The 24,904-nt window shown below is 44.5% G+C and overlaps 1 protein-coding gene across 3 annotated transcripts in view; it reads left to right on the forward strand.

Annotated features, from left to right (window-relative positions):
- Positions 1-3,594: 3,594 nt before the first annotated feature.
- The window catches only part of JAG2 (jagged canonical Notch ligand 2), a gene marked incomplete at its 5' end in the record, with an annotated part of 68,088 nt that continues 46,778 nt past the window's right edge, over positions 3,595-24,904 (forward strand). For 2 of the 3 annotated variants that reach the window (XM_082761612.1, XM_082761611.1), the window contains 2 exons: positions 3,742-3,957; positions 4,182-4,505. In XM_082761612.1, coding sequence (XP_082617738.1) covers positions 3,886-3,957; positions 4,182-4,505 — 396 coding nt within the window. Of the gene's footprint in view, positions 3,958-4,181; positions 4,506-24,904 lie in introns of all 3 variants that reach the window. The other variant, XM_082761610.1, reaches the window with a different exon arrangement.

The following is a 24,904-nucleotide window of genomic DNA, read 5'->3' on the forward strand; positions in this document are numbered from 1 at the left end:
TGAAGAGCACGCGTATGCATGTACACGCTTGTTAAACACATCACTTGAACCATCCAAATCCATCAGGACCCTAATCGGTCAAAGGAGAAGACATGTCTTTGCCCTGCCAAGTCCACAGCAAAGCTCAAAATACCTTACTCCAGCCAAGTTCTACAAAGAAGAGAGAAAGAAAAATCCTTCTCCTCTGGTTACCCTCTAGCTCTCTTCCAGAGGAGCCTTCTCCACTTGTGTTATTAGCCCCAGCCCACACCAGCATCTCATAGAGGAAGAAGGAAGAGAAATTAATTCTTCACAGCTGGTTCTGTCCTGCAATGCCTTGCTCTCAGGACAGGCAGCTGTAGCCTTTCTGGCCAGAAAGGGAGGATTAACTCCTACCCTGCCAAGTTTCAGATGGAGAACATCCAAAACGATCTTCTTGCCTTTAACTTTCCCAAGCGGACACATTCTGGCCTGGATAAATGTGATATATACGTCTATATCCATATCCACATGTGTGCTGACAAACTACATCCCCACACCTCTGAAAGTCTCTAAGGCAAGTGGAGAAACCCTGCCTCTTCCTAGCTGCCGTGATCCTCCAGGGATATTTTATGCAAATGATTTAATGAGCATACTTGCAAAGGATTTGCATAGAGGCACAAACTTAACGCAGGCGTGCAGGGAGAGCGCAAAAGCAAAAATGCTGGCCCAGAGGGCTGGGAACAAGGAGGTGCGGGATGCAGGAACTCCACCCTGCCCGGGACCGGCGGCGAGCGCGTCCCTCCCCTGCCAGAGGGACCGATGTTCTCCAGTCGTGTCCCCTGTGCAGGATGAGTAACAGCTGACAGCAGGCTCAAGCCCCCGTTAAAGTCAGGCACCGGTTTCCTCGGCCCTTTCTCCGCTCCTCCCCTGTGCACAGCCCCTAATTCCCACTGGCGACCATCAGCAGGGGTTGCAGGAGAAAGGAGAAGGAGCGGCAGAAGGAGGAGGCGAGGGAAGAGCAGTGGGAGGATACGGATAGTTTTTGAGCTGGATCTCAGTAACCCTTGTTTTGGTGGGGAGGGGGGGAAAGAAAAGAGCCTTGAAATGCATTGACCTGCATGGAGCAGTGGGCAGGAGCCAGGTGGCAGGGGATGCCCCGCTATAGGGGATACCCCGCTACAGGGGACGACTCCCAGCCCCGCTCAGAGCTCACCTCCTGATCTGGCAGCTGGCCTCATCTACGAGCTCAAAGTTCTCATATTAAGAAATGTTTTTGCTGCATTTCCTTAAAACCATCGCTATCTGTGCATAACTGTAATGAAAAAGCTTTGTATACCTGCTGAAGTACATGGTACTCAAGACATAATGATAACCCCAGCAGAGAGCTAAGGAGTTCAGGCTGAAAATGGGGCTGCAGCAGCAAGGAGGATGAAATGAATGTTTCCCTAAGCAGAAAGAGTGCCTGGAAATCGCTGCACCCTCCTCTCTGCTCCTCTGAAGTCAGGTTCTTGCAAGAAAAAAAATAAATAATAAAAAATGGCACCACAGTTTTTGAGAACCATAGAATATTTACAAAGGCACAACCAAAGGACAAAAAGACCATGCAGTGTGCTCGAGGTAACAAAGAAATTCTGTGATACAGCAGGTAACCGAGCTTGGCTCCGTAGAGCCTGAGCATATGCTCTAACTCCTGGATCATCTTTCTTCTGTATTACATTTGCTTAGCTTGGTGATAAAAATATGTCTTCCTCCAGAGGCATATTGACCACATAATGCTGAACGCAGATTATGAGGTTTTATGTTTGTTTATGATGATACATGCAAACAAAATACCTGTCTTGCAAAATATTTTGGCTGCCATCCATCACAAAATAATCATTAGGCAGAAAGCGAGTCTAAGAAACTCCTTCCCTTCAGCCACCAGAAGAAGTAATTAAAACTAAATAGCATTTGCCTGTCCATTTGCAAGCCAGTAAACGGTGCAGCTGGGCATGGTAAGGGCCCAGCAGAGTTTCTGATTAGCAAAACGAAGCAACTTTAACATATCCCATCAAACCAGCACGCTGGCCCTCCCTCAGCTCCCCTTGCCCTCTTCCAAAGGTGGTTATCCCAGAGGTGATCTTAACCAAAAAAAATGCTTGAACGCAGTTGTGTTGGGAGGCACAGTTTCAAAGAGAGGACACACAAAATAATTAGAAGCAATGTTTGCCGCTCCACTTCAGAGAGCTCCTGTTTGAGTTCAGGAGGGATAAGAGGGAAAGTAGAGGATGCTTCCCGGAGAGCAAGCAAGGTGAGTAAGGACGGCTGGGGGGTAGGCTCAGGACAGGGGGGTGATAAGAAACTGCAGCAGCTTGTGGCGAGCGGAGACGTGGGTGGGAAAGGAGACGCAGGTCCGTAGGTGGGGAAGCAGGAAAGCAAGGGGAGCGGGGCGGACAAGAGGATTTCGGCGAGCGGCTAGCCAGCTGGCACACACATAGCAGCTGCTGCTGTGTCAGCCTAGGAGAGTAGCTGCAGCTGCACGCTGGCCATGAATAGCAGAGGAGCAGCGTGCCGGCTGGCTGCTGGAGGGACGGGGGGCAGCCGGGGCGCTGAAAAGGCAGGGGGAGGCTCCGTGAAAGGTTTTCCGCGCAGGGGAACATGACAGCCCTTTGATTTCTGAGCTGTTTGTTCTCCGATTGTCCGCCCCAGTGGATGATCGGTGCTAAGGAGTTGGAACAGGGAGAGGGGGGGAGGGAGAGGAACAGAAGAAAAACCCGAGGTCCTAAATGGGGATCTGGGCTTTGATAGCGTATCCATAGCATGCAGTTGTCTGGATGTATAGCTTTCATAGTTGTCAGCAGGGATCAAAATCACAGGGTGCTTAAACTAAAGGAGAAATCTCTGCTCGCTTACTCTCCTAGCTGCTCGAGCCACCACTGGAGGAGGAGGAGGACATGATCCCACCACTTGGCCATCTGCTCTGCGTACTGCACATGTCACAGGGGGCTCTACAAGTGCTCCTGCACACCCTTTGGGTTTCTACACGAGCGCGGGCACATGCACCCCTCCACAGCTGTGGGTGCAGGCACCACATGTGCTCCTCTGTGGCTGTGCCTGCTCCTCCGTGCAGCCACAGGTGCTCCCACCCCATGCACTCCTCCACAGCTGTAGGCAATCCCACCCCGTGAGCTCCTCCACCACGGCACCCCCATGCACCAAGCGCTCCTACACGTGGCTGTGGGCACGCAGCATCCCACGGGCGACCCCGCATCGTGCATCCCCCTACATCGTGCTCCCACCCCGATCACCCATTGCACACACCTCCTCGCTGCCTGCGTGTGCACGCTCCCACAGGGCTGGGGGTGCACATACCCTATGCATACCCCCCTATAACTGCATATACCCCACAAATGACCCCCCCATGGCTACACACACCCCCCGTGGGTGCGCACACACGCGTGCAGCCCCCGCTGGCGGTGGGGCAGAGCACGGCGCTATAGGGCACACCGTTATAGGGCACGGCGTTATAGGGAGGGGCGGCTGCCCCCCACCGCCCTTTAAGAGCCGCCCGGGGAGCGGCGCTGGCCCCACCCGCCGGCCGCGGGGCCGGGCCCGTCCCCCTCATTAATATGAAGGCGGCGGCCGCGGCGGCGAATGGGTAATGAAGCTGTCACTCCGGCACCTACTTGTTGGGTGTCCCCGGAGCCGAGGCGCACAGAGGGCGAGCGGAGCAGCGGCGGCAGAAGAAGAAGAAGACGAGGAGGAGGAGGCAGCGGAGCGCTCCGGGCGGCCCCGCCGGCAGCCCATGCCCTGCGCCCCCCGGCGCGCTGCGGGCGGCTCCCCCGCCGCCCATGCCGCGAGCGGCCGCCGGTCCGGGTGCGGGTCCGGCTCCGTGGCCGGTGGGCTCGGCGGGCTCCTCTGAGGCGGCCCCGCGGAGCTGCAGGCATGGGGGGCGCCGGCCGCCGGCCCCCGGCCCCTGCTCTCGGCCTGGCGCTGCTCCTCGCCGCCTGCCTGCAGGTACGGGGGTGCTGGGGAGGGGTGGGGGGGGTGTTTGGGCTCCGCGCCCCCTTCTCGTCCTGCTCCGCGGTGCTGCTCGCAGAGCTGTTGCACCCCCTTTTTTTTTTTTTTTTTTTTTTTTTATTCCCTTCCCTTCAGGTGCCCGTCTCCCCCCTCCCTTATTTTTTATTTATTTATTTTTAATTATTATTATTATATTTTTTTTTTCCGGTTTTTATTTTTAGGTGTCCCGCTGCACGGGCTATTTCGAGCTGCAGCTTAACTCGGTGCGGAATGTAAACGGAGAGTTGCTCAACGGGGAGTGCTGCGACGGCGAGAAGAGCCCCCAGAACCAGGGCTGCGCCCGGGACGAGTGCGACACTTACGTGAAGGTCTGCCTCAAGGAATACCAGGCCAAGATCACCCCCGTCGGACCCTGCAACTACGGATTCGGATCTACCCCCGTGCTCGGTGGAAATATTTTTTATTTGAACGGCAACAAGTACTCCCATCAAGGCAGGACCCCCGAGACGGGCAGGATCGTTATCCCCTTCCAGTTCGCGTGGCCGGTAGGTCGCCGCCTCTCCCACCTCTGCTTTAATTATTATTAATTTATTTTTTTATTATTATTGCTGTGCGGCTCGGGGGCGGCAGGTTGCGGGACGCGCTCCATACCCGAGGCAGAGAGGGTGGGGAGCGGGCACCGCGTGTCCCGCTTGACGGGATCCCCGAGAAAGCGCGGTGGTGGTGGTGGAGGCGGACAGCACGAAAAAATTAATTAAAAATAATACGATAATCATGGTAACGATCCCGGCGGGTCGGAGCGCGGGGCTGCCCCCGGCAGGGGGCGCCGGAGGGCGGCGCAGGTGGGGGCGCGGGGCGCGTGCCGCGGCTCGCGAAGGGCGCGCGAGCGGCCGCCCCTCCCGGGGCAATGCTGGTACTGCTGGCACTGCTGCTGCTGGTACTACGCGCACTGCTGGCACTGCTGCTGCTGGTACTGCGCGCACTGCTGCTGCTGGTGCTGCTGCCGCTGCTCGCGGCCGTGCTGCTGGAGCCGCGCCCGCCCCCGCGGCGGCCGTTGGAGCGGGGCTGGGAGGGGCGGGAGGCGCCGCCCCGGGGTGTGTGGGGTGTATGTGTGTATGGGGGGGACACACAGCGGCTGTCCCCTCAGGGATGGGGGCTGGCAGCCGCCGTACGGAGCGCTGGGGAAGGAGGGGAGGGTGAGAGCCGCCCCCCTCCTCAGCGCTGAGGGGGGTCCCGGTGCGCTCCCCGCCCGCCATTTCCTCACGGGGCTCAGCCCCCTGCGCCCCCACGCGTGGGCATGGCATGGGGGGACCCCTCAGGTCCTGGCTGTGTGCCCCCCTGCCTCGGGTGTTTAGGGACACCCCCTAGGGCTTGTAGGGCACCCCCCCCCCCCCAGGCTCGTAGGTGGCCCCCGGGGCAGCACAGCTGCTGCCCGTAGCCATTCTGAGCAGGCAGGTGGTGGAGTGCTGAGGTGTGGGGATGGATGGCCAGGTGCCCCAGCTGGGCAGGGAGATAAGTTATCACGGTGATATCAGGGTTATCAGGGTGATTTATGCTGGCCCTGGTACCCACAGGTTGCATTGAGCACCTGGTGGCTAATAAACGGGGTGGCCCGCAGTGATCTGTGGAGGTGGGCAGGCTGCAGGAGCTTTGTTATCTTGGAAATTGCTGCTAGGAACTGTCCAGGTGGGGAAAATGCTCGCTTGTTTCATTTTGGAAAGGAAACCGCTTCACTACAGACACTTAAAACTTGCTGTGCTACCAGGGACCCTCTGTCCTGATGCTCACACACCTCACATTAACCACCCCATGCAGAGGTTGGGGTTTTGCTCAAATTAGGTGGCGAATAAATTTGCACAAACTATTAATTTCTCTGCACAGATGCTCTGTGTTCTCATTGCCAAGTTGGAGTGTTTTCATTGCCTTTGTTTGTCCAGAGGCCTGTTGAAATAAGAAAGGTTGCTGTTAACAGGTATAGTCAATACCATAAAGAAAACAGGGTGTTTGGAACTCTGCTCTTAAGTTATAAGATCAAAGGGAAAATTAAAATTCTTTCTCCTTTGTTGACCGTGTAATATGGGCTTGGTGAAATCATAAACTCCTCTTTTAAGTAGGAGATTTCAGTAACATTAGCACCTCAAACTTTACATGTTATCTGCACGAGGAAGTAGAGGCAGCTGAAGTCACACTTATAATTCGCTGGTTTCTAGCATTGCTACTTGAAACAGGAGGAGAGTTGGATAATCCTTACAGTGCAGGTCCCTAAGCCCAGCCGTCTTTGTTTTTTACTCTGTTGGAATAAGCACATTCCTACCTTGCAGCTGCCGGATATTGTTGTTCTGTGCTCATCGAGTCCTAAGAAAGGCCAGTTTGACCTCCCTCTTGCAGGTAGATTACCACAGTGTCTCTAGCTTACAATACCATGCCTGCCGTTGTTTCTGGTATTATTGCCCCCAGCATTTTACAGGAGTTGAAGTCTCTGACTGTTGTTCTGCCGTGTCTTTGCAGCTGTTGCAAACCAGCCTGTAATTTATTTAAACAGTGCCACTGCAGTCTAGTGGGTGGCTGGCTGATTTCTGGAAGGTTTACTGAATACTCTCCCTGCCCACCCTTGATTCTAAAAATAAGCTGTGGAGTAGCTGTACTTCTAAAAGCAGTCCGTGTATCGCGCTCTGCAGAGGCACTTAGGGAAAGAAGTCCCTCCTATAGGTTGTAGTTTCTTGAATTGTGGATGTTCAGTCTGATGGGGAATGCAGCATCTTTGTCACAATTGTACATAAGCCATATAGAGTCTACAAGAAGAGGCTTAACAGTAATGTTAGTTTAACAACTTGTTTTTTTTAAGTAGATGGGGTTCCTGGGTTATATTTCAATTACTGGGGCAATTTCAAAATTATCTCTTTGTAACCAAATGAGACAGCAGCATGGATGTAGTCTTTTCATAGAAGTGTGTTCTTCTCTTGTGAAACAAATTAGCTTTGGTGCACAGTAGCCAAAGGACTTAACATATTTTTTTCTAATACTGAAGAATCCTGCCCCAATGAAAAGCAGCATTAGTATATGTGAACTTCTTATGAAACTCGCCTGAGTGGTAGCTCCTTCACTTAAGGATGCTCATATAGTAATGTGCAAATCACTTGAGGGATGTCTGTTTGATAGGACATTGTCCTAAACTAACCGTATCTGTAATGCATTGGCTATCTTAAATATCTGCTTTTTGCCTTTTTTTTTCTATTACACATGGGAAAAATGTACAGCATTTTACTCTAAAAGACAAGTGTTTCTTCTGTAAAGCTGCAGTACCAGAGTTCAGTGACTTCTCCGGTTTGATACAGAGAAGGTTATCCAGCTTATTCCTATTTCCTGTCTCTTTTTAATATCATTAGTCTGATCTCTGATTTGCAAGAGGAGCTTGGGATATTGCCAAAAAGTTCTTAAAATTGCTACCTTGGGATACATCATCCACAGAAATCTGGCAGTGGGAGAGGTTGAGGAACAGCTAGAACAATACAGCTGTCGTCTTCACCCACCTACCTCACATTTTTTTCTTTGCCTCCTGCTGTAAAACTTGCAGCTTAATGCTCTTTTGAGATTGTTAACAAACAAATGATGCAATTAAAGTGTGTGTAATTTTAAAAAGAAGACAGAAGGGTTCAAATAGCTTTGAAAAATAAATTCAGATCGCTTACACAGCTTAGGTTCATTATAAAGCATTTTTTATGGCAAGAAATTCAGACACCGTTTGTTCGGACACTGCACCTTCAAGTGCTTCCTTTTGACCAAATTAGAAACACCTAACATAGCAGTAGTTATCAGTAACAGGATATTACCAAAATTTAAATTTTGGATAAATAAATGAGATTAGACAGCTCCTGAAGATGATGTTTTAAAGGTGTAGGCATTGTGTTGGGTGCATTATGTGGAACCATTTTTAATACATCTTTTCAAGATGGCATGAAATGGAGTTGTGTGTGTGTGTGGTTTTTTTTCTCCACCCTGTTCGTTCCCTCAGGGAATTCACAGCTTTTCCTGCACCATAAATACTGGTATGGCATTCATTACTTCAGTTAATTAGTCATATAGAAGAATTGTTCTGACTAGTCGTGGATGTTGAAATCATGTACAACAATATGCATAATTATCTCCCCTCAGCCCCCTTGTTCTTACTAGTCTGGTGTGACTGACAGTCAGTGCACAAGTACTCTGTTCTCTGTCTGAACTCCACAGGTGAACTTCAGAGTTCAGGGACTTGCAGATAAGTATCTGGAAAAAAAACAGCAGTTTTATTTCTTCTTGATGCTCAACAGGTGCTTAGTTAAGACCCTTTACCTATCTGAGGAAGCGGTACTGGAGGTTCAGGGGGTCCTCACAACTTGCTCTAGTAACTCTGCCTTCCCTACTGGAATTTAGGCAGTTCATTTTTTGTTTTTGTAAGTGCTGATATTAATTTTTTCCTACTTAGAGTGTGATTATTAACACTTAGCTGTACATTTCTAAAGCACTGTTAACTTTCAGGTAGTTAAAAATACACGAAAGTGTTTAAATTTAATATCCAGTCTGCATGGATTTCATCCACATGCAGTCCACATGTGAGTCTCATCCAAATGCTTGGAAGTGTTCAGTCTTGAGCTGAAACATAAACTGGAGTACGAGCCATTGAATATGTAAAGCTGCTGAAAGGATAACTTGGCTGCAGCAGTAAATGTTGGATTTCTTAGAAAGCAACCGTTCCCCCTCCCCTGCCAAAACCCAAGCAAGAATATTTGACCTTGCAGCTTTTATTGCTTAATGGGTCCAGTGCTCTGTTTGGCATTTTTAGATGGTGTCTACTTGAGTATGATCTTCTGCATCAAGTACTGTCATTCCTAATTTGAAAACTTGTGTATATTTTGGAAGTAGTGAGGCCCTGGGAGGCATTTAGCCTTGAAGCATGTTATCTAGATCCTTGATGCCTGCAGGGAGCTAGGTATTCTGACTGTAGGAAATGTGCTTGTATGTTTCTGTTTGGCTGGTAGTGTTACACTTGGTCTACCTTCTGTCTTAACAGAGACATCACTACCCAAGATCAGGATCTTGAGGCTTCGTAATGAAAACATCCTGGATTAGGTTACTCCATGCTCCCTGGTAGGGTAGATGTGCACTCTGTCGCCTTGAATGATGACCCATCGTGACAGATGTGCTCAAATTAGGCGGGTTAAAATTAGACCATTTGCAATTCAGAAAGGTACTTAGATGAAGTTGCACCAAAGAAACGTAACACACTTCATGAAAATGATCAGCATTTCACAAATATAGTATCAAGTGATACTCAGCAGCCTTTGCCTCTAAATAATTGCTCTTTGCTCTGTTGAAACTTTTTTTTTTTTTTTTTAATAAGCACATGCAAGCACAGTCCCAAGCAAGAATTGAGGGCAGGGAATAAAAGTGAGAGCATCACCTTGTGCCAAAATGTAAAATCCATCTGGTATAATGATGTGGGATGCAAGTGCATTATAACCCCTCATTAACAGAGGAAGTCAGCATGGAAAAATAATGTAGTAGAAAGCTATATGTATTGACGAATTACATGAATTATTAATGTCTTATTTGCCAGTAGCCTAGCTCTTTTCCTAAATGGAAGTCTGTGCTGATAGCACAAATTTATTTTTTTTATATCTACCCCCCTTTTTTTTCCCTCCCTGAACTTGCTGCTTGGTTACTCACTGCCAGATTGGCTTGTCAATAGGTTCTGGGACTGCTGTAGTAACTGGCGTGGCAAACTGTTCCTTGTGCTAACAGAAGCACCTGCAGTGCTTGTGTGTGCGAAGCCATTACCTGCCTTGTGTGACCCAGGGACAAATAATGCTGTGGATCAGAAAATGCAGACTTTCTGAATCCGTATTTATTTCCTCAGTCTTGAAGCAGGTCAGGGAATCATATGCTTTCAGCTGCTCAGTACTGTATTTGACTTAAGCTTTTTTGATTGGAAATAAAAGTATAATGAGGGGATGATTTATTATATAACAATATGCCTTCAGGTTTGGGCTATGCCAATGCAAAGAGTAGCTTGCAGGTTTTGCAGTGCTCTGTCTTAAATGAAGATATAATTGGGCGGTGTTTTAGAGACTGGCTGTAGCAATGCTGAGTAGTGACAACTCCAGTTGACTTCAATAGCAGCTGCAGGTGTCACCTCTAAAAAAGAATCAGTGCCTTAATGGTGAGCACTTCAGAACCACTCTTTGAAAAAGGGATTTATTATTGGCGTGCTGCGTGTGCCAGCAACTATTTGCAGCTTGCCCAGAATAGAAAGCCTAAAGACTTAAGTTTCATGTAACTATAGAAAATCTGTCTTCTACTTTTAAGCAGAAATGTTCTTTGCACTCTTAATCTTTCATGCATTGATGTTACTGAATCTAGAATTTCTTATGTCTTTGAAATAAATGTGCCCTGGAGGGTGATATTCTGGTAACTGCTTAAGCCTGTATGCCTTAAAGTTCTGGGTTTTTTTTTTTTTTGAATGTCACAGAGATGGCCAGATAGAAAAAAGAACACTTCTATTTATACCCATTGAAAGCTTCCTTAGATAAACACTTGCTTATTTATAAGGAACACTGAGGCTGAATTCAAAACTTGCAGACAAATAACCTTCCCTCCCAGACGCTGAGAGCTGTGCTTAGACACCTCTTGTCAGCTCTCTGATCTTCATTCCGGAAGGTGCTCTGACCAGCCTCTGGGTGAAACGCTGCTCTCCCCAGCACACGGCCCATGTGGGCATTACAGCTTCCACTGAAAATGGAATAGGTGTTAAAGGAGTCAGGATTACCCCTTGCTAGAGGATGCGAGGTGGAGAAGAGGGTGAGGTAGAAATGGTGTGTGTTTCATTCACCACAACATGATGGGGGCTTTGTAGCTCTGGCTTTGGGCTGTTTGAAGATGTTCCAACTCCTGTTTTCTCAAAAAAAAAAAAAAAAAAAAAAAGACTATATGAAAGGTCTGCTATAGACACGAGTATTTGTAGCTTTAGTCTTCAGTGATCTGGTTTGTCTTTAACATAAGTGGCTGGGGGTGAAACTGTAGTTAGTGTGTTTATATCGGACTTGTGATATTGGGCCTATTTGAGCTGCAGCCCCATCATATTGTAGACTTTCTGAGAGATCCAGTGAAGTTCAAGGAAATCTGTTGGTTTAGGTGTCGAGAAGCATTGTTTTGTAAAAACCTAACTTCTGGGTCTGATGCTACTGCCTGTATTCCCTGCACGAGTCCAGCTCAATTTGAGATAATGCTGCTAGAGTTCAGTGGCTGCCAGCACAGCAGCAGTGAAAAATTAAGCTTCTGTCAAACCGTAAATGTGAAACACCTACATCTTCTGGATGTAAAAAGTGCCAAAAATGGCCTAGTGCATTTTTAATCTGTTAGTTATTAATGACTTGCCTCAAAGTCTTTCTTGAATGGGAGGGATTGTGTTAAAGACAGATGTAAGGTGGATGAGTTGTCTCACTTGGTGGTGTCCCTGAAGGCTGGTGGCTCTCTGGCCCCTCTTTTTGAGCAACACCACAGTCGCTGCGTAGGTGAGATGAATGCAACTCACGCTCTCTGTGTAGTCTGACTCCTTCACTTGTTTTTCCTCTATGTGATGGTTTGTGCGAGTGTGGGCTCTGAAATACATGCAATGAACATACTTTAGAAACTATTAAGTTCATAAAGCAGCTATAATCACATCATGCACTTAGTCATCTGCAGAAGGTTTAGATTACTCTGTGCCCAGAAGCTTCCCTCCCTTCTCTTCTGAAAACAAGGCTGATGTTTTGTCAACTCTGTGTGGGTCCTATTTGCGTTGCTTTCTGTGGTTCGGGGCTGCTCGGCCTAGAGAGGAGGCTGAGAAGGGCAGGGTGTGCTGCTCTCCTGCTAGCACATCGATTTTCTGTCCTGTGGGCCACTCTGCTTCCAGCTGCTAGTAATCCTCTGAGCTGGAAGAAGCTTGTGAAAAGTGCTTTGAAAGGAGAGGAGCTAGCCCAAAGAGTGAGGAATAAGGGTATACTGACACTGCTTCTGGCCTCTTCGTGTTTATCCAGATACTCAAAGGTGGTTGCTGTGGCTCCTGGCAGTAACGCTGCCATTCTCTTCCTCTGCAGCACTCTGATACGCCTTTGTTGGGCTTCATGCCAGAAAGCTGCTCCGGCTCTGGGTCAGTAGGTATCTAAACTTGGTCAGCCTTTGGCTGGAGGTGATCATCAGCAGTGCTGTCATGTTGGTGGCTCTTGTACGGTGTGTTTTGCTGTCATGCAATTGGCGGGTTGCCGTGTAATCTGAGCACCCCATCACCCTCCCTTGCTGTCCCCAAGGCTGGGGAGTGAACCTGTGTGGATGACTAGGTCCATCTGTGCTAGTTGTGTTGGGCACCTGCTGAACTTCCACCAGTATGGTGCACTGGAGCCACTGCCTTCCTCTGCTGTACACCCAGTGAGAGCTGAAGGAACACATGTGGCTGTAGGGTTTACAGTGGCTCCCTGGTGCATCACCTTGAGCCAGGGAGGAGTGGCTCTTACTGGATCAGTCATGGATGCTTGGTGCCTTTGCTTACTATCTAAGGAAAAATTGTATATAAAACTTTACAAGTAATCTTGAGTGGAAACTATAGTATGTGTGTGGATAAGGAAGAACAGTGAAGCTGGTCCAGGACTGAACAGTTAAGTTACTCTTATTTTCCCAGTTACTCAGATTCCTCTGGGTCTGGTAGCTAGAGTTCTGTTCAGTGATGTTTGGAGAAATCCTTTGTGTGCAGCACAATAGATGCATTTCTGCATCTCCAAAGACTTAAATACCACCTCTCTCTGAGAGATAAATGCTCACTATTTACCTGAAATGTGTCTACTGCTGCTTTAGATATTAAACTCTTCTCTTGTAATTATATTCGGGGAATGGTTTATCATTATAAAACACTGCTTGGTAGTTGAGCTATAGCTTGCGCTCATTTACTAAACTTTATCTCCAAGGTGATTTTTGAGAATTGTAGTTAGCTATTACTGCGTATAGAGAGGATGAAAATTGATGATGTATTTTATCGATTGCTGTTTTGGATACTAAGTTAAAAAGCATATTTTAAATGAAGATTTCCTGGTAACTCTCAGCTGAAAAACATAGCGTGGATTTTATCTGTAGTTCAAATCACTGTGTGCTCCTCAGCAGTAGTTAAAATGCTATATTAGATGGAATGGCATCTAATGGGGCATGGCATTTGAAGGCTAAATGACAATCTTAGTCTTACTTGATTAGAGCTTGCAGAGGTTGCTAAGGAACAGCCTAATAGTCCTTGAGTAACCAATTATATGCCCCTTGGACAGATGCACAGGTGCTCGTTCTCTGAAGTTTTTTTAAATCTGAGATAAGACTGGAGTATTAGTACATAAACTGCAATCTGTTTACATCCTGCTTCGGGCTTGAAAGTCCTGATTGTATATATCTTGTTCCCAGCAGGATGTCTTCTGATGTTTTTTGTTCAGTACATTATTATTTGATTATTACTACACTTAAATGCTTCTTGCAGTGCTGCTTCTACTTCCAGATGGTCCACTAGTTCTCTAGTCTGTGTGCTTTCTAGTACTCTGAACATACCAGCTTAAGTAAAGAAGCATCTAAAGTTAAAATTGGATAAACTTAACATTTCCAGGTTTTCGATGAGTAGGCAGTATTAATATTGATGCAGTATCATACAATTAGTAGAAAATGCTAGCTTTTGGTACTCCTTAAGCAGTACATGCAAATTGTAATGAAATACTGGATGAGCTGGCTGTTAACTTAAAACACAAAGTGTAATCATTTTGGTCTTTTTTTTTCTGAGTATGTGTAATTCTGTTTATAATTCTGTAAAGTTGAAATGTCTTATCTTAAAACAGCCTACATTTTAAAAGTTAAAAGCCCTAGCTGCTAGCTGGAGAACTTAAATTCTAATTACAGAGCTTGTTGATGCTTGGAAGGCTTGACTGGCATGTGCTTTAGGCAGGCAGTAAGTTAAATACATAAGAAGCTTAATTATTGATGTATTCTAATAAAGACTGAAGTAGAAGTTAACAGTGTGCAATTTTGGGTACCATTTGCTGTTCTTTCCAATGGCTAAAGACAATTTGAATAGTACCATTTTGGTAACCTGTGCTACTGCTTTAGAGATTTCAGTGGCAGTTCCTTGCTATTGCACCTCGCACAAAGACTTTGTTGTGGTTTTGATAGTTCTAATTTTTTATGTTTAAAAACGTGATTTTCCTTATCATATGTCATGGAGTTTACTGTAACTGGCTGCATGCAATCAGCAAAGTCTCCAAATCAGACCATGTTCGCTTGGGCTGCTAAGACCAAGTATAGCCATCTACAAGCCTCTGCTAGTGACTCTTGTTCTACACAAGAAGTGGATACCATCTCTTCTGTTTATAAGTTGTTGTTTAAACCATATATTTACAATTAGGCCCAAAGTGTTGTAGTGTTGTATTTAAGACCTTTGAACTGAATATTGTTTCCCTGGTTGATCCACAGAGACCAGCAATTTCTCTTTCGCTTCCCCACTTTCTAATAAGTAGAGAAACTGTAATGTTCAGACTTGCATGCTGAATGTTGGCTTTCAGTGACTTAGTGCTCCTCAGGTGTGTTCTGATGTCACCACAGCTTAATGACAAACTTCAGGGTTGTGTAGCTTTTAGTTACTTAACATCTCCTCTTGCTTTCCAAGATAAAAGGTAAAATGGTTGCTCAAATGTAGCTGGTGGCAGCTCTTAAGAGGTAATTCCCAGAATTCAAATACCTCTTTTTCCTAAGTACACAGCACTTAGGAAAAAGTACACAGGACTTACATAGCTGTGGACTGTTGGAATATTACTGTCACCAGGCTTTAAGAGAAGAACATGATGGTGAATATCAGTAGCTGTTCATATCTGCTCCCAGATTGCTGCAACTGGAAGGTAAATAAAATAAGCTTTAACTGGCAGGAGACTGTCTGACTTGTGGCAGCCTGCTATCAGCGATAGTATGTATGTCCCCAAGACCTTGGGATGGACTTTCAAGACATGGAAGTCTGCAAAACTTTGGCTTGCCAAGGGATTTGGACAGAATGGCAGAGGAACTGGTGACAAGTGAAACTGCTAAAGAAACTGAGAATTATTCATTTGTATGCATTCTTGAGTTAGGAATCCTGGTTTGGACTAGCAAAATAAACTTAATATTATATTTAAATAGTTCTTTTAATTTTGATTGTCTTTATGTTGCCTTGTTCTTTTCTCTGTGGATATTCATCCTTACGAAGAAAGCTGTAACATTGCTACCCCAGAGAAGTAACTAGGGGTCAACAATGAAATGAATTTGAGGACTTGCTGAGATGATCTCCCTTTCATAGCTTCCAGATCTGTGTTGGGGAGGGGAGAAGGAAAAAAATGGGGAAGCACTCTTAATTAACAAGTGCCTGCTTTCATGAGTTCCATGTGCTCAAAGCTCTCCTTCCAAAGGACTGCCAATTTGTGTTTTTGGTGATCTGTAATAACAAAGCTATATCAAATCTACTCCACTATACCTTAACTTGAAAAATATGATAAGATATTGGAGTTCTGGTGCTTTTTTGTTAGTGGGGTTGATGGACTTCAGGATGCTATATATTCAAATAAGTACCTTGAATTGTAGACTTACTATACTGTTGTATGCTCTATCTATTTGCTGCTGTAAGCAGATGGTTTTTAATAGTATCTAAATACAGCATAGTGTGATTGGTGCCGAGAGTGTGATTAAGATTTACTGTAGCTACAAAATAGTGTTCATAAGATTCAGTGCTGCTACTGGAATGTGAACCAAGCGTTTGTTTCAGGAACATGTTTATAAACTAGACACTAGTGTTCCTGTGCATGCGTAACTACATGTGCGTGTCTGTGTGAAGAATCCCTGTTTAATCCTTCCTTCAAATCCTGTGGGTTGATCTCTGAAAGAATTTGTGCCCTCTTGTAGTGGGAACTTTTACTTGTCTGGTCAGATTACTTTCATATGGAGAACAGTGGGATATGGATAGAGCTTTGGTTATGTATGCAGTGTCCTGGTGCAAATAATTGAGAAGGATGTAAGGCAAGGTGAGCAGCTACCTATGGTGTTGAAATCAAGGTGTTTCATGTTCTCAGCCAGCTTTCTTAGCATGCATAGAAATTCAAATTTGAGCTGGTGTTCAGTTTGGGGCTGAAATGAAGGAAAGCACAAGCATGTTATGCCGTCTGCCAGAATTCCTGAAACTGTCAGTGAGGAACTCTACAATCAAATGGAAGTTCAAAGTGACCTGATGTATTGCTATGTCAGCTACACAATAAAACCTGGATGTTTCTTCCTTTCAGTGAAGAGGCCTATGGCTAGATCTGAACTCAGAGCAAATACTGTTGGAGGACAATCATGCATCTTGTTTGGAGTTGTATGAATGCTTGGTCAGTCACTTGTTGCCATCACTGGGGGCCAGCTAAGCCTTTGTCCATGTGTCTTTCAAATGTGGCTGGTACTGCACAGCTAGCTCTAGAATTAATAGGATTTAAAAAAAAAAAAGTACCCTAATCTCTGTGCTCCCTTAGGAACAGAGCAGAGGTTGAGCATGGGCCTCTCCTCTTCCTAGGGCAAGACATCCTGTCTCATTAGCTTGAATTGGTTTTGTGGGCACTTGCCTTTTCATAAATGAAGAAGACTGCAGTGCTACCAGCAGCTAATGTTATTTAAAAGGGTTAAGATTAAAATACTCTTTATTCCTAGGAACTTTGCATACGTAGAACTTGGGGGCATATCTATCTTTCCTGTATTTGCCTACCTTCTTAGTATGTGTATTTGCAATACAAAAGAGTGCATGCAGGTGTTCTGTGTTTAGAACAATAATTAAAGTATGTTATTACATAGTTAGTTTAATTCCCTCTTGACTTCAAGTTGAAATTATAATGATGTATGGCTTGAAGTGCCCAGAGGACACTAATATCCATGCCACATGGAGTGCAGAGGGGAGGGGAAGAGCAGTATTAATTACTAGTTCATCTCTTGAATTCTAAATATTAGCATAAAACAAGGCTTGCACCAGCCATTAATGGGTCTTCATAGTTGATGCATACACTTCAAAAGAGACAATCTAGGTACGTTTTCATTAATGCAACAAGAAAGTGTACATATAATGGGGCTTAATTTATCTTGGACTTCTTCCAGAACTTTAAGGAAGGAGTAGGTCATGGATACTTGGTTAATATCAAGTTTGCCACCTTCAAAGGTGGTAGTGAGGCTGAAAGCCTCAACTTAAATCTAATAAAATGCTGTTAAGAGGATACCTGACTGCAGTGTGTTGTGTTTGCGCACGTCTCTTTCTAAAAGGCTTTTTTCTCCATTCTCTAATTTCATCAATACTTCCTTCTGTTCTTTGCTATTGGATTAACTCAGTGAATTTCTGGAAACTCCCAGTGCTGGCTTTGGCTGTGGTACAGAGGGCTATATCTTAATAGCTGTGATGTTTGAAAGTATTTAAAAAATAGTTTTTACATAAAAGGCAAATGTATATTGGAACATAGTCCTGTGACCCTATTTCTAAAACAGTGTTTTCTGCCAAGTCAAAGACTTATTTTTTTTGTCCACTAAATTCAGGTACTAGTGGAGAAACATTTGCTGTGAAACATTCTCTTTGGTGTATAATTTCTGATATAAACTGTTTCTAATCTCAATTGAAAATAAACACCTTGTGTTCTCCTTAAGTAGGATGGAAGGGAAGGCTATGGCTTGAGGTTCTAGCAGGTTTGCTGGGTTGATTCCCAGTGGAGTACGTTTCATTTTCCTTGTGTTTTTTTTCCTGCTGTCTAGAGCATCACAAAGACATGAAATCTGGGGAGTTTACACTGGGCTCTCTTGTTTGAGAGGCAGGTGCCAATGCAAATTGTGCACATATATTGGTTGACTTTTAATCAGATTCCCCAAAGGTTAAGTGTGTTAAGTAAATTAACTGGCAGAATGGCAGTAGTAAGGGTGGCTAATGCCTCTGCTGAGCCCTGGTATGCAGTTACTGGTTGCATTAGCTCCTTCGTGCCCTGTGCTCATCATTGTTTCAACAGATCATCAGAATTAAAGCTAAACAACAGTGGGATGGTTTTAATACTACATTGTTTTGAGGAGAATTTTACTTTGTACATGTGCTTCTTGGTAGTGTAGATTGTGCTTCCACAGCTGCTATTCACAAGCAAAGCTTTGCAGTGCTATGGCATCTGCAGAAGAGAGAACAATTGGGAGAAATTGTCTCTTTTTGAGACTTGTTTTTTCCCATCCCCGAAGCTTTTTGTTGGACACAAGTCCACTCTCCAGTGGGTCTTAGGATCACCTCTTTGGAGGTGATAATAGATGAAAGCAAAAAATCTGTTAAGCTTTTGTTGCAGATTGGAAAGCATGTGGTGGGGTGGGCTTCCTTCATGTGGAAGAAAAGCAGTTTTACTGAGCTACTGAATGGTGTTGAGTTCTGGAAGTCTCTGGAGACTTTCTGTGGGTACTGATCAAAATATTGTTGTTCAGGGTATTTTTTCATTACTGGGCAGTGTGCAAAGGTTTAAATCAAATTGTGAAATAAGATCTCTACAGGTAAGGCTCTGACAGGCTTGGGATGCCCTAATTCCTACTTCCCCACCCTCTGTTCTGCTTGACTTACGTGTTTCCTCAGGTCACTGAAAATTTTCTTACTTTTGGCTCAAGTTATGGCTCTGAAGTCCCAGCCTTGGACTGAGCTTACAGTGACTGATGCTGCTGGGGCAGGTCCAGAGGGCCTTGCAGATGCATCAGAGGGAACCACCTCGTTAGGGAAACTTCTGCAGCAGGTCTCTGACTTTTTTTTCCTTTCCAGCTTTAAAGTTCTAATTGTTTTCTCTAGTTAGCTGGTATTTCTAGACTGTCACAGGTGCTTTTGCCTTCACAGCTCTCTTGCCAGTCACATGAACTTAATCTTCACCCTTTCTTCTGTGCCCCTACCTCAAATACAGGTGGTGGTTTTGAAGGCAGTGTTATTGCTTAGAGTGGTTGTTGAGAGACTGGTAGGCCCAGCTTGTAATGTAGGTGGCACTTGCTGCTTCAGTCACTGTGGAGTTAGTGACTAGAAATGGCACAAGCCTTTGCCTGTGTTACATGGAAACCAGGAGGGAATTGTTTCTGACCGGTGCAAATACAATACTTGAAGTTTGAAGATTGATTGCCTAATTATCGAAGGTATGCTTCTGCGTGAAGGTTTTTGTGTTTCTCACTGTGGCCTTCCCCCAGAAATATCCTGGGTCTTCCATAGTTAAAACAGGGTTTTTATCCTATATGTTGACAGTTTTATGTCAAAAACTGCTATGAAGTCAGTAAGCTTAGTATTTCACTTGACACTTGTCAATTGTCAGCTAGTTAATAAGTGCTTGTTTCGTTTGTGCATTTCTTTTACCTTGTGTTGGATGATAGTATGTTCTGCTTTGTACCACCCAGGCTGCACTTAATTGTTCTTAAAAGACTATCTAGATTACTTTTTTCCCCAGGAAAAGTTTTCCAGATATTGCTATCTCCCTGTTAGTAGCTGTAGCTCAGCGCATCATTTTTTCTGAGTAGCATTTCAGTGTATGTTGCAACATGTCATACAGCTTGTTACGGATGTGCTGTGTACATGGTTTGACTTCTGGAATAGTCCTAATTTGATGTGGCATTTCAGTATTGCAGAAAGGAGAATCTTAATTAGATTTTTTAATTACTACCTCTCAGATGTTATAGCTTTCAAAGAGGAGTTTTGAGGTGTAATTGTAAATCTAATTCAGAATTGTTTTCTGTTTTTTTCCTGTCATTTTTTCCTCAACTATTCCTTGGTCATGATTTTGATTACCTTAGGATAGACACTGACTTAGGCAGGCCTGCACAATTTTACATTGTAAAGGCTTCTTTAATAGTCTCTTGCTTTAATGTCAGCCATCAGAAAAAGTGGAATACTTGTTTTGGAACAACACATCTACTGGTTGAAACTAGATTTCAGGGAATGTAAGCAAATACTTTTGTAAGATAAGGACAGTGCAAAGATAGATAAAATTTTCTTTAAATTCTATTAAGCCTTTTTTTTTTTTTTCCAAACAGGAATCGTTGACTAGTTGTGACTGGTCTCTCTGAAGTGCTTGTGGCAGTTTCTCCTTGGACCCACAAAGCTTTCACCTGCTTCATCCCTAGGCAACCTATGTAACATTGCCAGGCTTTGCATGAAGTGCCATCTTGTCTCACTTCTCTGTTCCTGAGTATGGCTTATGTTAGCTTAACTGGACCTGCAGGTCTTGTTGTCTCGTCATTGACAAGAAAATGGACAGTCTATTGCTAACCAAATCCTGGGCCTTTTGTAGCAGAAGTCTACAGAGCTACATACTTCAGTCCTCTTTTCTTCCAGGCTGAGGAGTTCTGACTAACACTGTCATTGCTTGCATGGGAGTTACTGATCATTCACCTAAGATTAAATTGTTTTTTCTATGCTTTTTCTATGTTACTCTTGATGCATTTAGTTTTATAAACAAATACAAAGGCTTATATACAGGAGGTGTCTAGAGGTGACACAGGCAGAAGGCACTTGCAGTGAGATAGAAGTGTTTCAGCAAAACCAATCAGTGGGATTGGATTGGCATTAAAAATTAATATGCATTTTTTTCTGGAAAACCTTGGCAATAGCAAGGTATTGCAGGACCATTTGTGCTTGAGTCGTTAAGTATTCGCTGATTTATTTTTGCTTAATTCTGAAACTATAAGGGAAATAAATAGTTTGGAAGCTAATCATGTGGCATTTGTTCAAATTTAAGTGACTGCAAATGACTGCTTAGATTTCAGAGGTGGAACTTAATCTCTGCTGTACTCCAGGAGACTTGTATATGATGGATTCAGGGAATGAAGGATGGACTAGGGTGGGCATGAATAACAGATAGCAACTCCTGTCCATGCTTTTTATAGCTTCTATTCTGCAAGACTAGCATTACTGCTACGCATGCAATGGTGAAAGGCACTGGTTTAGAATAGGAATGGGCTCTTCTAGAACCTCTGCAGTGTCCTGTGAAGGTAAGAGTAGTAGCTAGCAGCTTTTCTTCATGCAAATCTTTGCAGGACTACTGGCTGGACAGATCTCCTACAGCTTTTCTAAATAAGAAGCTAGTGACTTGCTTCTGGCACTGTAAAAACGAGGTGCATGCTTCCTACTTAGTGGAGGAGAAGGATGCTCTGTCTGCAGCAGTTCTCTGGTGGAGGGTGCTATGGAAGTTCAGGGTTTAAGTTCAGTACTAAGGTGATGGGAACAAATACTGTGTCTGAGACTTGTCACAAAGTTAAATCAGCTGAGATGTTCTTTGAGTTTCTGCCAAAGGTACTAAGTTACCAGAACCTTGTAGGTTTTTCTGGTAGTTTTTCTGCACAGATGAACAATTTGCTGTCCTGTGATATATCAAGACTGTCTCTGAGGTTGTGTTCTGCCACTGCAGCAGGATCTAAGTACCTCCAAACCTTCACTTGAAGATTTTCCTATAGACGTATCATCTGGTAATGTACATCATGATCTGGTAGTTTGATATACTTGGGAGAGAAGCACGCTATTCTTCTGTTTCACAAAGCCCTGCGTGCTGCCAAATAGATGTTATAATATCCCTTTGAGTTCCTCCTTGAAGTTGTTTATATCTTTGCATTCATATAGATGCATACAGCTGGTTGGTGGTAGGATTCTTCCACCCAGTTGCTGGGTAATTTTCTTCAGCTGAAGGTGGTGAGTCCCTACCTGGGTGTTAAGTATTAACTCTGAGACCATTTCTAACTTACTCACCTGTTGTTGTTTTTATTTGTGCTCCTTTTCCAATGAAATGTCTTAATAGTCTAGACATCTTGATTTCTCCCTGCCACCCCCATATGCACACACACGTGTACACACCCCTCCAGTTTTGACTTTGCTGGTTTGGGGGAGGAGAGGAATGAGGTGTTTAAGCACATGTAGGTGGAGATGTCAGGCTGTTAACCATGGCAGAAAATACACCCCCTCTCACCCTTCCCCACCTCCCCACATTTTGCAGACTTCCTAAAGACTGTGAGGTGGGGCAACCCATAAACTGCTCCCCTCAAAGAGCAGTCAGGCTCCAAAGCTTGTAAACATCATCCTGCTTTTGTGACTTGGCCAAGAGGAGTATAACTTCAGTAATTGCTCTCAAATAGGAGGCTTAAAGTTGCTCAACTGCTTCTGTTCTGTGCTGCCCGTGTTTGCAGTACTCCAGCCCAGCCTTCCGCGCAACGCTCCTGACAAAATGGGATTGTTTGGCCCTGGTTTCCAAAGGGAAGGCTTTTGTTTAGGACTCACCATGCCAATGGTACTTCTCAAATGAAAAATGAGGGCTTATAGGAGGGGTGCTTTTATAATTTTACATGCTGGAATAGCCTTTGCTTGCAGCAGACAAGTTCTTGCATGCAAGCAGGGCTGAAATTTCCTTGAAGTTTTGAAAAGCAGCCCCCTTCTGCCTTCCCTCTCCCTCCCCTCAGAAACACAACCTGGGTGAGTGAGGAACACCTGCTCCTTCTGTAGAGGTCTTCATAATGTCAAGATCAACCTGCATTCTTGTTCTGTCTGTCTGCCCTTAAACCTGTGGCAGAGATATCAGCCTTGGACCTTCACTGAAGCGTTCTTCACTTCTTCCTTCCTCTGCAGCTCTGTCTTGTGCATGAGGAAGTTGTAAAGACTTGCAGAGCTCCTGGGGAAGGAAATGGAACATGTGTGCCTTTAAGTCAGCTTTTTCCAGGCAAGCAGGCTGCTTGGAGGAGGGGGACAGGCTCTTGAAAGAGCAGGGAGAAAAAGAAGAAGAAAAAAATCCCTGGACCTCTATTTGCCTTGTTTTTCTAGGAGTTAAGAAAAGAATCTGAGAGTTGGCTGTGCTGATTGACGTTAGGGACTTGGTTGCAAGAGATATGGGTGATGACTTAACTAATGGTCTAACTTTTTTAACTTCTGGAGTGAGTAGAGATATGAGGCTCTTGCTTGATCTATTTTTGCATTAAATCTGTTAAGTTGTTTGTTCTTGAGTGAGGCTTGAATGGAAAAGGCCCTGACTGGTGATGAGATCCTGTGTTCACAGTGTAGTACTCAGCAGAATGGGATGGTAGTGTGGGCCCTGGGTTTGTTTAGGAGCTGTGCTTTTTTCTAATCTGTAGCAGCTTTCTGGCTTCTTCTGGGGTTTTTGCCTATCTGTAGAAACTCCAGTCAACATGCACGTATTAGAAAATTTCAGGTGAAATTGAGGAATCATTCTTAGAATAAATATTTTAATACACAATAGCTTCTTGTAAAAATCAATGCAGAAAATGACAAATACTCATTTTCAGCTCAACCATAACATTTTCTAAGCATTTTGTGAGTTTTGGGGAGGTTTTGTGTTGTAGAATATAAATTCTGTACCCAACTGAAAGTGCAGTCAGGAGGTTGGTCATCCTACCTGGGATTAAAAATCTGACAAGGCTGTTTTTCCAAAAACACCTCTTGAGTGTTGATTTGCAGAAGTCAAGGTAATAGTAATAGTTCATGAAAAGACACTGCCAAACCAATATTACAGGTCTTGTCCCCCCCCCCTCCCAGAGAGGAGGTCGTTGGGATAGTAACGGGAGTGTTTTGTTTAGTGTAAGCAGTGGAATAATGCTTTGAAGTTGTTTTTTGTCAACACTGGTCCTAGGAAAAACACAACTGAAGCAGCATTGCCAAGATGGTTAAACAGGCTTAAGTTGTATCTTTCCCAACAGGTTAGCATATCTGTTTAGGTATCTCCTGTGAAACGGTTCTTCTGCTAAGCTGTGATTTTTCTGCAGAACTGTGCTGATGTTCTTCTCTGAGCAGTAGCCTTTAGTATGTTGTGGTTTCTGGTAAGCACAAATGCTGTATTGCCTTTAATTAAAGGAGGTGAACTGCTTTCAGTGCAGTATGTACTCTCCCCTTGCCTTCCCCACCCCCCTCCAATCTGTGCCATGGCCACTTCTAAAGTATTAGCAAAATATTTAGAAGATACTAGTTGAAATGAACAAATACTACTTCTTATAAAGTTTTTTCATATGTAAGAACAGACTGGAATGTGCATGTCCTGTTAGTGAGGTGTTAGTCATAAGCTTCAAGTCTGAGTAGTGTGCAAGTCACAAAATAAGCTGGTGTGGTGGTATGTGTGTATATAATATACCCATGAAATGCTATAAAATACGAGTTTGGGGCATTCTTAGGATGCTCACTAGTAAACAAGCTTTTTGATTAATTTGTGAAGGAACGCAAACACTTGTATAATTAGGTAAGTTCTCCACACAGTCTAACTTTTAAGCTAGCATGTTTCTAATGATACTCTGAAGAGCTCGATGATGTCAGGTATTTAGATTAAGTATGGGTAGACCTTACACTCTGGAGAAGAGCTAATTAATGCAAATTCTTTAACTGGTTTCTGAAAGCACAATTTGAAAGGAAAGTTGGCTTGTGCTACAGGAAAGGTGTTTGCATCTTGTGCTGACTGACCATCCACTAGGTAGAGATATGCCTAATGCAAGCCAATGGTAGAGCTCTTATAAACTGAGTATGTCTATTTAAGCTGAAAGTACTAATTGGCACTTATATCCATTAGCCTTAATCAGCCTGTAGCTCTTACTTTGGCAGTCAGGTAGGGTTACAGCATGGATGAGTACGTGGGTATTAGTTTTCAGTAATGGTTTTGATAGTTGAGCTGTAATTGGAAAGCTCTCGGTGCAGCATATAATGAAGGTAGTAACATGGATGCATCTTTATGCTTTTGGTGCTTTTAAAACAAAGTGGAAAATTTGAAAGAATTAAAGCAGATCTAATGTGAGACTTGATGCTTTAGTGGGGAAGAGGAGGTTTTTTGAACTGGAAGGTTAGGGATCTGTTTCCTGTGTTGAGGGACCATAAACTGGAATATGACCACTCATCACCCTATGGCAGAGGAGTTCC

This window comes from Aythya marila (genome assembly GCF_965140915.1).
Source record: "Aythya marila genome assembly, chromosome: 5".
Taxonomy (NCBI): domain Eukaryota; kingdom Metazoa; phylum Chordata; class Aves; order Anseriformes; family Anatidae; genus Aythya; species Aythya marila.